Source organism: Acipenser ruthenus, chromosome 7, assembly GCF_902713425.1.
Source record: "Acipenser ruthenus chromosome 7, fAciRut3.2 maternal haplotype, whole genome shotgun sequence".
NCBI lineage: Eukaryota > Metazoa > Chordata > Actinopteri > Acipenseriformes > Acipenseridae > Acipenser > Acipenser ruthenus.
Window position 1 is genome coordinate 3,078,073 of NC_081195.1, and position 16,850 is coordinate 3,094,922.

The 16,850-nt window shown below is 41.4% G+C and overlaps 1 protein-coding gene across 4 annotated transcripts in view; it reads right to left on the minus strand.

The window, feature by feature from the left end:
* LOC117415171 (SH3 and PX domain-containing protein 2A-like) overlaps positions 1–16,850 on the minus strand; it is a 104,912-nt gene that overhangs the window by 51,420 nt on the left and 36,642 nt on the right. For 3 of the 4 annotated variants that reach the window (XM_034025174.3, XM_059026121.1, XM_034025173.3), the window contains exon 6: positions 902–930. In XM_034025174.3, the coding sequence (XP_033881065.3) occupies positions 902–930 (29 nt within the window). Of the gene's footprint in view, positions 1–901; positions 1,179–16,850 lie in introns of those variants that run through there. The other variant, XM_059026122.1, reaches the window with a different exon arrangement.

Sequence of the window (16,850 nt, forward strand, 5' to 3'; positions counted from 1 at the left end):
TAGCTCTCAGTAGATGTATCTAGGACTATACACAATTCTTTATCAAGCAGTGTTACTAAGCACTGCAAAACTCGCTACATTCCAGAGCTGGAACGCCAGCCCACAGGTGAGAATCCACACTGTTTGAAGAGCTAAACCACACTAATGCCACACGAAAGGAACTGGACTTTATTCATTGACCGCAGGAGGAAACTTGCCATCCTCAGGCTGTTCCTCGAAATATTCCACATAAATTGCTGGCCTTTGCTTCTCGCCCCTGCCTTCTCTACAGCCCGGGGCGACGTGCTGGCTTAGACCAGGCTGCAGCAGCTGTGGGTTCCCCTCCAGCTGCTATTGCCTGTCAGCCCTGCCCTTGGCTCCGCAGCAGTGCCTGGCACAACAGGTGAAGACATGTTTTAAGTTCCTGCTCTTCCTTCACTTTAACCCTTTCCTTGTTAATGAAATTCTCAAATCTCACAGTATTGCTAACAATGCCTACGAAGAGGGGTAGGCCAGTGTCTTATGTATTCTTCACCAATTCACCACGAAAGAGCATCTTCAAACCAGAGCAGCAAACACTAGGCAACCCCAAAATTCCTTCCTCTAAGTATCTTAACAGACTCTTGAGTCCAGAGGCCAACACACAGAGACACAGTGACGCTAAAGAGATCTGAGCCACTGCGCTTTTATTTAGCAAACTAATAATTAATGCTTCTTGAAATCCTTAGGGCGAGCATAATAAGAAAAAAATCACTGCACTTTAAAAGCAAAGACAGTATCTAAAGCTAAGGAACCCTGATAAAAACAGAAAACAGAACCCTCTTCAAAATGCATGCAACAGGATTGCAAAGCTGGCTAGTAGGGGGTGAATAGGAGAAAAAAATCAATCAAACGAATACGTTAAGAAATCCAGCTTTCTTACCTGACTTCCGTTTGGAGGTGCCATAGTCCCTGAAAAAGAAGCAACAACAGAAAGACATGGTTAGCACGAGGCGGAGGAGGGAAGAGTAAAGAGGGGGGTCCCACTCTAGGCTCCTATCTCTGCTATCCCTCATTAAAGCACACACCCAGGCAGCAAGTGATGCAGCCAGCACTGTGCTGAAAGATACAGAGAGAGAGACGGGGAAGCCAGCTGCTAATGCAGCACCAGACACCATCAAATCATGTGACAAAACAGCACCACCACACGCCCCCTCCCTGCACTTAAAAGAATGAACCGCCCAGCTATATGAGGGGCTCTGTTAAACTCTCCATATTGGATTAATATTGGATTAGCCACTTTGAAAACGAGGTGGCTTGTTAGGTAGACAGGGAGCTGCTTGCTGGCCTGCCTGCAGCCATGAGTAAGACAGGGAGGGAGAAGAGAGCGAGAGAGAGAGAGAGAGAGAGAGAGAGAGAGAGAGAGAGAGAGAGAGAGAGAGAGAGAGAGAGCGAGAGAGAGAGAGAGAGAGAGGCTTTCTGCAGACTCTATTTAAAGAGCACACTGCAAGCTGCAAAGGCAAACCCCAATAATGCATGCAGAGCAACAGTCCTCCAAATATGTCCAGGTATTGAAATCAACACACTGTACTTCCCCTATGAACAAAGAATTAAAAAAGAAGTCTCAATACCAGAATATTGCATAACACAGTACAGGACCTCAATAATACAGAAGACATTACATATCATTTAAATAGGTTATAGTATTCTGTATATGTGCACAACAACATTATAACTCTTACCAGGCTATGGTACACTGCAGTAAACTTTTCACATATGCTATTTTATTTTTAGTCAAAAAGTGACAATTCTTTCAAATAAATCTCTGTATACTGCAGTAGTTCAATGTAAAGGAGCTAAACTGGAGCTAAACTGTTGTTTTACTGCACAAGACAATAAGCACTGTCATAATCCGACACTTCAACAACAAACAGCTCTCCTAATCATTTGCCCATGTCAGTCACTGTTGTTGTGCACAGCTGAAGCACAGTCCTTATAGCATCAGATACCAAGGCCTCCAATGCAACAACCACAGGCATGTCTTTGCCCCCTTCCCAGATAATAGCACAGACACCCTTTTCAGTACACGCTCCCCCCTCCTCCCCCGCCCTCAATCCCTGTTATCGTGGAGCCCTTTAAGATGAATATGCTCTTTCTGTGTGTGTCTGTGAGCTCATTCTCAACATGTGAGAATGAACCTTATTGTGACGGGGAGATACTGAGAGGTTGTCTCCAGTGCCCATCGCCCCGAGCGCAGAAGGGCCCTAGACTGGATTCCCCCCCCCCCCCCCGCCTTCAAAGGCTCTCTGTCAAAAACTCTGATTGAGCGTTCTTTCAAACACAGATTCCTTTTTTGGGAGCGCAGCACAGGTCACAGTGAGATACAGCACGCCAACGCCTGCTTCTGAACAGAGCTAGACTGTCACAGAGGGGCTGGTAAAGGGCGTCTTGAATTGCAGCTCTGACAACGAGGAAAGTTAAGTCTTTGGCTGGTATCCTTCTTGTCTCCTGCTCCTTCGAATGAAGGTTTTTTCATTACAATATGCATAACGGGTTGATAGTGCTAGCAGAGTGACATCACTGGTGAAAGTGCCATACAGTACATGTAGATAAAGTAATGTCAGCCCCTTTTCTCTGGGGCTCGTATGTTGACATTGTGAAGTGAAGCAGTAAACATGTGAGTTACCTTTATACAAGGTGTGGTCGCTATAGTAGCACCACAAAGTATGCCTATCATGAGGCAATTATGCAAAGGGCCTGAACCGTGTGACTACTGCGCATATATTAGGCCGACAGCAGGTATCTGTAAGTTTAGCTGTAAAATAAGTAGTAGCAAAGGGATTTTATGGAGTTAAACAAGAGGGATGAGTTTCTTTTGGCAATTGTAACAAGGACATGGTGTCACACACGTGTAAGGAATAGCAAATGTGCAGTGATCAAGCTGTACAGACCAGGAGTTACAGTGAAGGAACTTTCATAGCTGTCTACCATTACACAAAATGCACATAGATCAATCTGAAATGTATTTAAGCCATAGATTTTTCTCCTTCATTCCAAGTAATGAAATCATATTTAGCTTGTACTGTTGTGCTCAACCTTACGCATGTTAGCAACAGAACACCGTGCTATAGGCAAAGCACACAAAGACCTGCATTTTCTTAGCTACACGCTATAAAAGCTGAAAACAAAATGACTGCCCGCACATCCATATCCAATTCACGAAGAAGAAATACATACTAACACAGTTCACCAACTACTCCACGCAACTCCTCGCCAGGCCCTGGTACTCTCCCGCCTAGACTGCTGCAACTCCCTCCCTGCATCTGCCACCTGTCCGCTCCAGCTCATCCAGAATTCTGCTGCTCACCTGGTGTTCTCTCTGCCTCGCGTCTCCCACGCTACTCCAATGCGCCACTCACTCCACTGGCTCCCGATCACTGCTCGAACCCAGTTCAAGACTCTTGTACTCCCCTACCGATGCCTTGACCAGACTGCACCCAGCTACCTCCAGACCCTCATCTCTCCTGACACCCCCACCCGACCTCTCCATTCCACCTGCAGTAGAAGACTGGCTGTACCTCCTCTACGCTCCCCTGCCTCCAGAGCCCGCTCCTTCTCCACCCTCGCCCCGCAGTGATGGAACAACCTTCCTACGGATGTCAGGACTGCCCAGTCCCTGACCACCTTCTGGCGCCTCCTCAAGACACACCTCTTCAGACACCTGCAAAACTCAACTCTTCTCAACTCATACAATACATCATGCGATTGAAGTAATTGGTGTTGCAACAAATATATTGAATGATATTTTAAATATGTTAAACATATATTACCATTTGGGCAAAAGTATGTTATCAGGGTAAATCTTCAAGATGTCCTCTTCCAATGTCTACCACTGTCTCCCTTCTTGCCTACCCAATACTTAGTGAGACTATGTTTTGTTATCTTTGGCAATTTATTGACTTTAGTTGTAAAACATCTGAAATGCATTCCGGCATCACATGACCAGTCCTGCCCTTCTTTGGACTGACCCATATCGCAGAGTTGAAATCAGACTGTTCCCTGGAGTTTAATGTGCCCAGATTTGGCAGTCAATGCTTTTCCTATGGGTCGTAAAGAAAGAAATGTAGTGAAGTGGAGTACAACTAAAAAAAACTGTAAAATATTGAAGAAGATGTACATTTGGGGTCAGGGTTTGTATGTTGACCCTTTGCTGGCCCCTCCCTGCCCACACCTTAAAGTAATTGTAGCTTACAAAAGAATGCCATAAATCCTAGCCATTTTATGCTTCTATTTGCTACACAGGACTCAAATGTGCAGTTTGGGCAGAAATATGTTATAGAACACATGCATTTTCATTTCAAAACATGAGATCTGGAGGCTCTTCATTTCAATGCCTTCATCTCAGGTTATTTGCACTTGCACTCCCTGGGTCCTCCGCAGTGGCTTCTGGGTGAAAGCATGTCACTGGCTGAAAATCATCTTTAGGGGAACCAGCTGATTGGTCATTGACAGGAAAGAAGCCAGTGAATGGGTGGGGACAATTTCACCATCTAGGTGACATGGCTCAGGAAGTGAAAGACAGTCTAAAAGCTCGGCTTGCAAACAGAGCTATTTAATGTAGTGTAGTTAATGCTTTAAATTGAAAATACATGTTTGCCAAGACATGTGTTTCTTTCAAACTGCACATTTGAGGCCTATATAATGAATGAATGTGCATGGCAGAGAACATTCACTGAGATATTTTGTTAGCTACAATTACTTAAATACACACCAGTGTTTGCAGCGTCTAACATTCGTTTCATTTATGTAATAATGTAGAACCAGAAAAGCTTCACTGTGGTTTGCAAGTCATTTCCATGGGCGTGTCTGTAATACATCTCTACAGTAGTCAAACACTGCAGTCTCATGATTCCAACTGATGGATCAATCACTGCGGAAGTGGAGTGGGCAGCAGGACGTCACGTTTACGATAATGTAAAACAAGGTTACCAGCAGTCCTACTCTGTAAGAGGAGCCAAAAGAGCCAGCAGGGATTCTCAATCCATGCATTCTCTCCCTTTTCTAGACCAACATCCACCCCAGGGGTTGCACAGAGGAAAATAAACTAAGCGAGATGCATGTGGGCTTGTCAGGAAGTGAGGGGTGTGGTGTGGGTGGTGATGTCAGATTACAGGAAAGCAGTACACAAAAGGCAGGAATGCAGGGTAAAATGGTGCTGCTGCGCTCATATTTATTAATCAAAGACTTCAAACTATAAACAAATGGGCACGCAAACGAGTACCTACAAGTTGGTAGCAATCAATTATTTAGATTATCTCCTTCTCTTACTTTATCTCCAGAGCTCTTCCAAACTCTTCCTTATAGCGAGACCTTATATAGCAGGTGGTCAGGAGCTAATGAGACAATTGGTGATCATTTATCTCCTGACCACCTACATTCCACACATGTAGACAGGGAGAGGAAGTTAACCCTCTCCCTGCCGAAACAAACGGCTTTCACCCATCTGCACACACAAAATGCAAATCATTAGAAACAATAATACAGATTTAAATAATACGCGATTACAAACCAAACAAATCACAATAATAAAGCCGATACAGATAGTTATATTATCAAAACAAAACAGCCATAATTATAATGAAAATAACAATGAAAACAGTCAAAATCATAATAATAACACAAATTATATATATATATATATATATATATATATATATATATATATATATATATATATATAGATATATATATAGATATATATAGATATATATACACAAAAACGAAACGGAAATATATCATAACAAAATAATATATATACATATAAAGGGACAGGGCTGCAGAACGATCTGCTCCCCTTTGACACGGCACGCATCTGTAAGCTTTATTAAATGTCTTTGCTCAGGTTGATTTCTAAGGTCAAAGTTGTATAGGAGTTTTAAACAAGGATAAATATTTAAATACATAATAAATAAACCAGGCAAAAAAAAGCTATCAAAAGTATTACACAATCAAAAATCTGAGCTGGTCCAAGTTAGCAGGCATTCTCTAAGTAAGGGATGCAAATGACAGCAAAGTTCAGCGGCATACCATGGTGTGGAGCTTCCGAGCAGTGTCAAAGGGCATGGTGACCATTTCCAATACAGGAACAGCCTTGTGGCTGTCTGCCCGAGTCCTGGACAGGCACAGCACTCTGGTTAATGAATGCCTCACACTAATTCCAGTGCCTGAAGCAGACCTCATCTGTTAGCCAGGGGTCTCAAGAGGTCAATGCACTCAATTAGATAATAGCATTTGGACCTCATATCACTAATGAGTGTGAAGGGGAAGCTGGCAGGACACACATTAGCTTCATTAGAACACACAGTAAAAATGCCTGAATGGAGAGATGCAATGCTTTGTGCCTCAGTGCAGACACCACTGTACTGTCAGGCGTGCAAATTTGGTTCTATGGCGCTGGATTCTCACGCCAGGATACCTCATATAGCGCCAGCAACATTACATTCTGGTGCCATGCAACCATAGATTATGATAGTTTCTCATTGGGTCTGGACTAGTCACATGACCCACCCACACTCATCCACAGACACAGGAGAGAAGGCTTGTGTGGTGTGGGAAGTTGTTTGATAATTTAGCACCAGTAGGCTCTCTGGTGCTAAACTGTCAAAATAACACCAATTATCAAAACAATTTGCACCCCTGACCGGTTGTGATTCCTGCTCCAGTAAGTCAGAGAATTGGAAGCTATTGACTTGATAAGGTTATTTATGAAGAACAACCATTATAAAAACGAATCCGCACACTGGTTCCCTGTAGCAGGTAGCTTGTGCAGGGAGGGAGTTTCCCTTGGAGGCAAGATGATTTGCAGGTACAGCACAGGAAGTCATCACTGAAGGAATCTCTCTCTTGTCATTATTCTCTTATAGAGTGGATGAGTAGCAGCCAGCACTGAACACTGCATGGGGGTGCAAAGCACACAAGCCTCTGTACTTAAGAAGAGACAAAGCGTTTCAATCTGCTTTGCAGACATACAAATCCCTAAGTACACAGTGTTGAAGACCATGGCAGTCTGACCAGATCCTCTCCAGTCCAGCTCCAGTAGAAATCACGAGAAGAGGTGTTGGTCTTAAATTGTGAGAAATTCATAAATGAGATTCAATGTTTTTTATTTCTTGAATACCAAAACATGCGCATCTTTCTCTTTTACTGTTGTCTGGTATAAAAAACAGGAACACATTAGGACAAATGCTTTCACACAGTCTTTCTCCGTGAATTTGAATGTTAAAATATACAACACTAACCCCGTGGATAGATGTACTGGATATTTTTGCTATTGCTGACACAAGCAGATGCTGTCCCGAATTCATCAGGAATTCAAGGAATTCATTCCACTGGAAATCTGGGATTCACAGGAAAAGCGCTGGGCCAGAATTCATAAAAAATATATCCAGACACTGGACGTATTTATCTTCCCCCTAATCTCCACATGAAAGCTGTCCCTTCGTCCAGTTAATAACACAGGACCATTGTGTACCATGTCTACTGGGCTCCAGTCAGCAGGGAGGCTCAGTTCAGTGATTTTGCGATGAATTTTGTTCTGGGGGCAGATCTGCTCCACAGGCAGAATAACACATCTCCAATCTGATTGGTTTACTATGGAAAGGAGGCAGGCTTTTATTTCAATGACATTTTTCCAATTGATTGGTTTACATTTGGAGGTGGGGTTATTTTTGACTTTTGACCGTTGAAAGAAGCCACTGAATTGGAGGGAGTTGTTCATTTATATTATATTAACTTGCAAACTTTTCGATTTAGAAAGCTTTGTAAGAGGTGTTCCATAAAAAAAAAAAAAAACTACAGAGAAATTGACTTTGGGGTATTCTGTGTTGATTTACTTAAACTTGCAAAGTTTCACTTGCTATTTTAACAAAATGTGCATGCATACTTTTACTGTATTTATTTTGTAATCTTATTTTTAAGCTTTATTTTTTAACATCTCAGTTTTCAGAGTTTTTTTTTATTTAATAAAGCATTTATTTAAGCCTCTCTCATATTAATTAAGCAACATTTTCCAACATGCAGTGCCAATTGTATTAATAGGGAAGGTATCATTTTAATGTTTTAATGACATTTTAAATGACTCTACCTCTGAACTTCTTGTGAACACACCTATAAGTGAAAAATATTGCACAAATACTTAACAATATCTACCAATAGTAAAATATAATAGATAGAAAATGTATTTCATTCTCATCTTCCCCCAAGGCAGATTTTCACACTGACAATGAAGCATCTTCCCCCAAGGCAGACTCTCACACTGACAATGAAGCATCTTATTGCAAGTCAGACTCTCACACTGACAATGAAGCATCTTATTGCAAGGCAGACTCTCACACTGACAATGAAGCATCTTCCACCAAGGCAGATTCTCACACTGACAATGAAGCATCTTCCACCAAGGCAGACTCTCACACTGACAATGAAGCATCTTATTGCAAGGCAGACTCTCACACTGACAATGAAGCATCTTCCCCCAAGGCAGATTCTCACACTGACAATGAAGCATCTTCCCCCAAGGCAGATTCTCACACTGACAATGAAGCATCTTCCCCCAAGGCAGACTCTCACACTGACATTGAAGCATCTTATTGCAAGGCAGATTCTCACACTGACAATGAAGCATCTTCCCCCAAGGCAGATTCTCACACTGACAATGAAGCATCTTATTGCAAGGCAGACTCTCACACTGACAATGAAGCATCTTATCGCAAGGCAGACTCTCACACTGACAATGAAGCATCTTATTGCAAGGCAGACTCTCACACTGACAATGAAGCATCTTATTGCAAGGCAGACTCTCACACTGACAATGAAGCATCTTATCGCAAGGCAGATTCTCACATTGACAATGAAGCATCTTCCCCCAAGGCAGATTCTCACACTGACAATGAAGCATCTTCCCCCAAGGCAGACTCTCACACTGACAATGAAGCATCTTCCCCCAAGGCAGACTCTCACACTGACATTGAAGCATCTTCTAGCCAGGCAGATTCTCACACTGACAATGAAGCATCTTCCCCCAAGGCAGACTCTCACACTGACATTGAAGCATCTTCTAGCCAGGCAGATTCTCACACTGACACACAGACACACACGTCTTCCCCTAAAGCAGATTCTCACACTGACAATAACACATATTCTCCCAAGGCAGAGGACAATTACAAATCTGTAAACAGAAAACAGAGATGTTAAAAAATAAGCTTAAAAATAAGATGACTTAATAAATACTGTAAAAGTATGCATGCATGTTTTGTTAAAATAGCAAGTAAAACTTTGCAAGTTTAAGTAAATGAGCACAGAATACCCCTCATTTCCTCTTGATTTTTTTAAATATAAATGAACTCCCTCCAAATCAGTGGCTTCTTTCAACAGTCTAAAGTCAAAAATAACCCCACCTCCAAATGTAAACCAATCAATTGGAGAAATGTCATTGAACAAAACCCTGCCTCCTTTCCATAGCAAACCAATCAGATTGGAGATGTGTTATTCTGCCTGCGGGGCAGATCTGCCCCCAGAACAAAATTCAATGCAAATAACTAAACTGAGCCAGTAGCTTTAGCTCCCTCTGGTGGGAACTTTCAGTTATTTATTTTTTTTATATATATATGGCTTATATAACAGCAGCAGAACACAACTGTCTTGTATATATATATATATATATATATATATATATATATATATATATATATATATATATATATATATATATATAATTGACTTTTTTGAGTTTGTTTCCTCCTCCTTAAAAAAAATAGAGGTAGGAAATGATACTTTCTAGGTAGGACTGGATAATACAGACATTTTTTTCAATAGTATTGCAGTACACAAACACACCATCATATGGCAATAAAAAAACACTTTATAATAAGACTAAATAAAACTAGCACCTTATCAAAACAAAAGGTTTATTTTAAGTTAAACAATTAATTCCATTCTGTAATGCAATCAAGAGTTTATAGAATTTTTAATCCTTCCACAGAACCTGTATCTTTTAATTTTTTTTTTCTTGTAGCACAGGTACCTGTAGCAATTTTAGCATAATACTGCATATTAATATAACGATTCAGCAGTGTTTGACTGTACAGGTTTAAACATGTTGGTACCTATTCTCACTTCTGGGTCACAAGGTGTTCCTGAAAACCACCACACCCCAGTCAGTGCAGTGCAGTGTGTAGGGGCCCTGTGGAGACACCTAGAGAGCCTGGGTCACACAGCATGTGTGTGTCAGAGACTCCCTCTGAACATGATCCCAAGGCACCTATTGAGGAAAATAGCCCAGCATGGGAATAAGGGTCTCTGGAGCAATCAAATCAAGCAATAATAAAGAAGGTGTAAATATCAGCATGAGTTTGTCTATTTCACCTTTTACACTCACAAGCACTTAACAACAGCAGAGAGCAGCCCCTTCCTGTAATATAAAGCTTTGAGACGGAGCAGGGCTCTGGAAAAAAAGGGCCCAACTAGCATTTTATGTATCGCATGCACTCAGTGTTTAAACAAGACAGTCGTGTTCTGCAGCTCCAAGACAGGAAGGGTTCAATAGAATGTCTGGCCACCACACTAAAGTGATTCCGCTGCAGCCAGCTGGGAAATGGAATGTTGTTTGGAGGCTTGTTGTGGTTCATTTCTGAAAGCAGCAGCAGCATCAATTCCTGGGAGCTTATTTCTATACAGGCCTGGATCGAATTCAACATACAGACCTTGCCAGCTAGAACAGTATGGTTTATAGTTAACTCGGCACACAAGGGGGTGCTGTGTTTTCTGTTTTGTTTTAGTATACATTATTTGTTGTAATAAAACATGTGCTGCTTTGACAGTCATGGTGACAGGATCTCTCCGTTCACTGAGCAGATACGACACATTCTCTGTGCGATGCATTGCTGCTGGCAGTGGAAATGCGTATTAGTTTAGTTTACCTTTTTTTTTTTGGTGACCAGTAGCTTACTGCTTTGTATCTCCTGTCTTCCTTTATCAGACAGGAATTCTCACAGCTGAACCACACATGTATCTCAGCATTGTTCTGACAGATCCAGCCTTCAGACAGCAGAGAGAAGATGGCTCTTTAATCCCATTCTGAGGTACAGTATCTGTATCACGATAAGCAATAGGACCTGGGGCTGGCACATCTCATTTCTGCATACTGGTGGTCTCCTCCCACAAGGTGGGTATTTCATTCGCCTAACAAAAACCATCAGACTGGAGACGTTAGACAGCATTAGCTTATGTTGTGGGAGCTGAAGCATCCCAGACTGAATGGCTTGTGTGAACTATAACTGGATGAGTATCAATCAACTGCAGGACCAATTACTGGCTCTTGGGAAAGGTAGTACTGTATACACTTTCCATCTGTTGCTTACTGTACTTCACCTGTACTTCAACATAACCTGATACTAATTAAACTTTGACAAACAGTATTGTAAAAGAGCAAATAAATATAACACTGATGTCGAAGAACAACGCGGTGGCAGTGTCTGTTTAAACACTGGTACCAAACAGACTCTTAAGGCCACTGCAGTTCTTTCTGCTGTCCCGCTCCTTTGCAGGGAGAGTCAGCTGGAACCCGCTCTGATTGCTTCCTCTCCTGCTAGGCCTTCAAGCTGCATGTTTGTTTTTGATCAAATCAGTCCTTTTAAGCCACAAAAGCTGGAGGGAAATGGGTTTATTTGTTTTATTTTGGTTTCATTGCTCATTTCCCATAGGCGTGGGGAGTGGGATGTAAAGTCACTGAAACTCGGAGGTGTTTTAAAAGTTCTTGTGGCATTTAAAACAAGCAAAATTAAAAATGAACAGCACATGCACAAGCCACATATCCGCTATCCCCGGAACATGCCTCATTGTATCTTTAATAATGAAGAAGCAGGCCTGTTGGTGCTGTGTGTTATGAAGCTGACGTAGTGTTTTTTTGTCACTGCACCCCCACGGGTACACTAGATGAACAAGGCCAGTGTCCTCTTATTCCACACTTTACTAAGCTGATGGCAGGAAGAGTAAATGCAGGTTTCGCTAAACAGAACATCCACCTGTGTAGTCAGCTCAGCTAACAACACCATACACTGTACACTGTGCATGCACCAGTACCAGTGCTGCAGCGCGCGACATACTGTAAATTCACAACAGCAAAGTGCAATGTACAGTAAGTCTAAATGCTTGGAAACCATGAGTGGAAAGCGCTTCCTGTAGGACTGAACCCATGACTGGATTGAGATCCTGCTGAAGTCCAGATTTAATAATGTGTTGACAACTTGTGAGGCCCCTACCAGCTGGGAGGACATCATGCACACTCCTGTAATCTTGTTAAATCTTATCAAATAGACAATGTCTTAACCCCATCCCCAGTGAGTGTGTAGGGGGTGGGGGTGCAGAGAGACTTAAAGGAAGTCTCCAGATGAGGTCAGGCATATGCAGGCAATAAAAATGTGCATTATAAATACCATATGGGAGATACTGAAATTGAAGAAGGAATCTATGAAAAAGACCTAGGAGTTTATGTTGACTCAGAAATGTCTTCATCTAGACAATGTGGGGAAGCTATAAAAAAAGGCCAACAAAATGCTCGGATATATAGTGAAAAGTGTTGAATTTAAATCAAGGGAAGTAATGTTATAACTTTACAATGCATTAGTAAGACCTCATCTAGAATACTGTGTTCAGTTCTGGTCACCTAGCTACAAAAAGGATATTACTTCTCTAGAAAGAGTGCAAAGAAGAGCGACCAGAATAATCCTGGGTTTAAAAGGCATGTCATATGCAGACAGGCTAAAATAATTGAATCTATTCAGCCTTGAAGAAAGAAGACTACGTGACGATCTGATTCAAGCATTCAAGATTTCTAAAAGGTATTGACAATGTCGACCCAAGGGAATTTTTTGACCTGAAAAAAGAAACAAGGACCAGGGGTCACAAATGGAGATTAGATAAAGGGGCATTCAGAACAGAAAATAGGAGGCACTTTTTTACACAAAATTGTGGGAGTCTGGAACCAACCAAATAATGTTGTTGAAGCTGACACCCTGGGATCCTTCAAGAAGCTGCTTGATGAGATTCTGGGATCAATAAGCTACTAACAACCAAACAAGCAAGATGGGCCAAATGGCCTCTTCTCGTTTGTAAACTTTCTTATGTTCTTCTTATGTTCTCTTACAGAGCCTCCTGGTTTGTATCTCCTCCGTTTTCTCACAATGATTGCCTGTGAGTGGAGCAGTCACTCCATGTCAGCTTGCATAGTTGGGTTACTTGCATTGCTTGAGTTGGGAGGATTTTGTTCCAACTTTTAATTAAGGAAAAACAACACTGTGACTGCAACCCAGCTGGAGTTTATCACTACAATCAATCAATCAATCAATCAATCAATCAATCAATCAATACTTTATTTATATAGCATCTTTCATACAAAAAGTATATCAAAGCACTGTACAGGAGAACAGAAGAAAATCAAAATACAATTCATGTGTACAGAAGGGGCATCCAAATAAAACAACCCACTGTAATTTACTTAAGCTATCGTTCTGCATGAGGTCACTATAACCTTTCATTTGTTTCCATTAAAACACTAGTAGTTGTTCCAATATGTTAAAATTAGAAAGGTACTAAATACAGAAGAAAATAACCTATCAGAGTACAGTATTATATTTATTCCCTTGACAACTCTTTTGTTTCAGTATTGGTTGTTGTTAAAGAAGTTTCTTGGGTTTGGCTTCTAATATAAACACGGTTGCATGTCTCAGTGCTGTGTTACAGACGAGAGTCGGGTTTATTTTCACAATGGGTTGCTTTGTTTGGCAATTCACAGCTCAAAGTCCTGTTGCTTGTGTGCCTGTGTATGTGGCATTTACGGTTTTATTGGTTTCTGTTTGGCTTCAGATGGTGCTGAGCAGGCGGGAATGAATGTTTTCACCAAGGTGAAAACAGGATGTATTAAAACTATGTGTGACGGAGCTTACAGCTTGCATTGAAGCCCACCTGTTGGGCACTTGTGCGAGAGGAGATTGTGGGCTGAGCAGGCTGTCTACAGAGAGACCTGTAGGGAGGTCACCAGCTGGCTTCAGCATGCACACCCTCCAGGTTGTTAAATATGCAGGAGGACTGAACTGAAGGGCACGACCCACCCGTACACACATGCACAAGTGCACAGAGTATATAAACCTGCCTTTTATCTACTTGACCTTGTAGCTATCGTCCTGGGACTAGGGTCCATTTAGAGCCCCACATGTCACTCAGCTGTGTTCCAAGATGTCTATAAAACCAACACACGTGCCTTATTTTGCCCCATGGCTGCTATATAGATAGATAGATAGATAGATAGATAGATAGATAGATAGATAGATAGATAGATTTTAGACCTCTGTATTTAAAAAGTATTTATTAAAAAAAAAAGAAAACCCGGACAATTTATGATAACTTAGTACCAAAAAAAAAAAAAAAATTGTCTCCCATTTTGACTTTCTGTAGACCTTGTTATGTAGTTGTTTGGTCTAGTCTGTGTAAAGTTACTAAAACAAAAATAGAAGCAGAACACCACTGGAATCTTGTGGTGGCTCTGAGGAACAAGTAAGAAAAACCTTCAACAGAGTTATACCCCAGCCTCATGCTAATTCTGTGTCCAGATGTACGCTTTTACATCATATGTTGTCCATTCCTCATCCCAAGGTAACCAGCCAAGGCTGCTGTGAGTTTCGTGCTACAATATGTAAATTTATATCGATGTAATTATGTTGTCACTTTACTAAGCTGATGGCATTACTAAGCTGACGACATTAATGCCTTTCATGTGTTGAATACTGCCAAAACAAGCAGCAAAGTGGGAATGCTTTGATAAGTCCTGTCTTTCAGTGGGTGTCACTAGTTATTTGTCAGCAGTGTTTCGGGAACCTTTAGATGAGGGAGATACTCTTAAAAGTGATATTTAGAACTGAGCCCACTATAAAAATGCATCTATACAACATTAGCCTCCACTCTCACTAACCTTAAACGAGAAAGTCACTGACCTAACCTTAAACTCTTTACCAGCATCTCAATTCTAAAATCCCTGGGGCTCCAAAGACTTCAGCGTTTTCCCAAGAAAGGTCCCGCCTTTTTAATTGATGGAACAATGAGCTGCAGCCAGGGCATCCATCGTCATCTTTTTTTAAACGGGTTCAACTTTAAACATCTCTGTGCAGAAAAAAAGCTAAGCTACTGGCTTCAGGCCACAGCTGTGTCAAGCCTGATTTAAATCTAAAAGAAGAGAATACAAGAACAAATGCGAGGTCGCAGTCAAGTTGAGCTGAGAAAGAGAGGACTTCAAAAACGATGCTCCAGCTGGACGTAGGCCATGAACATGTGGGCACTTTGTAAAACCTGTTATTAAACAAGCTTGCTGCTAGCGTCATTAAAAAATGATGACGTGTTTGTTTTCTTGAGTAGTTCTGGCCCCGGTATTGCAGTTTGAGGAAAGCTCTGAGGGGATTGTGTTTTTTCAGCTAAAACAACATTTCTCTAAAAATCTCCAACTGTACTTTTTACAATCAGTTTGGCAATACTGTAGGGTGACTGAAGCCACGTGGGTCTTGGTTTAGAATCATTACAAATGACCAAATTGTTGCAGACAGTCCCTATTAAATACTGATGTATATTCTACTATAATAAAGCAGTATGAAGCAGAGACAATGCATAGGAATGCAGAACAACAGCAATGCACAGTAAAACAACAAAAACGACCCAGACTGCAGTACCACTTGTGTGCTCTGAAGTAGAGGTCTTCAAGGGTCGACCAGGACCCGAGGACCTGAGACCCGACCCAGGTCCGACTTTGTTTACTCAGTAATACACAAACTGTCGATTACTATTAAAGAGACTATCTGGTAGTAAAAATCATTGTTTATATTTCCTGGTGCATGGATTGGCTTCCCCCAGTAGCACATGACTTGGCTTGCAGTGCGCAGCAGCAGACACCTGACCCATATCGAAGGTGTTTCTTTTAGATCATTCTTAAAAGTCGGAGTAATGGATTGGTTTACAGAAACATATTATATATTTCATTTTACAGTCCATCTGTGTAGGTTCATGATGGAATAAACACTGTCTGTAGTTCGGCCAGATTTCCAGGTTGACTGGGAAAAAACACTGTTTAATACTGTATCTAGTCAGTGCATATACTAAGCTGGGGAAAGGAAAAGTATTCCACTGTTTTTTCAGGCCGGGTCAGATCCGGGTCTAATAACAAGAATTTTACATTGGGTCGGGTCGGGTCGGGTAAATAATTGTCGGTTCATAGTCGGGTTGATTAATTTGGACCCGTGAAGACCTCTACTCTGAAGTACTAAGGTTAAAATCATTAGTGTAGGTACCAAGCCATGCAATATCTTCCCATAATTGTATTACTGTGACTGTACTTTGGGTATGCTTTTGGCATCGACGAAATCTGTTCTTAAAGTAGTTTACAGGTACTATTAGAGGTCTGGTTCTGTATGACCTGCATCCTGACTCACCTCATTCCAAAGCATGCCCCTTTAAGAATACTTTATTACTGTACTTACATGTCACACCATATTCACCATTCATGACACCTCAACCTGCTCCAATCCTTCCATTACTCAGATCACAGCAGGCATTTTTCAAAGAGCTTCAAGTGGAGCGGAATACATTACAGAAGCTGCTTATCTGACAATACCACCTTTTACTTTTTTTAAAGAGCCATAGAGTGCTGTTTCACACCCTGTAACTGAATTCACAACTTTAAGAAGCTTTGAGAAAAGAATTCTGAGGCATGCAAATGAATGCATTCCATTAAAATGTGCTTACTAGTCTGGATAAGATCTGTACAGAACATCCAGCTGCTCAGATGGCAATAGGTGACA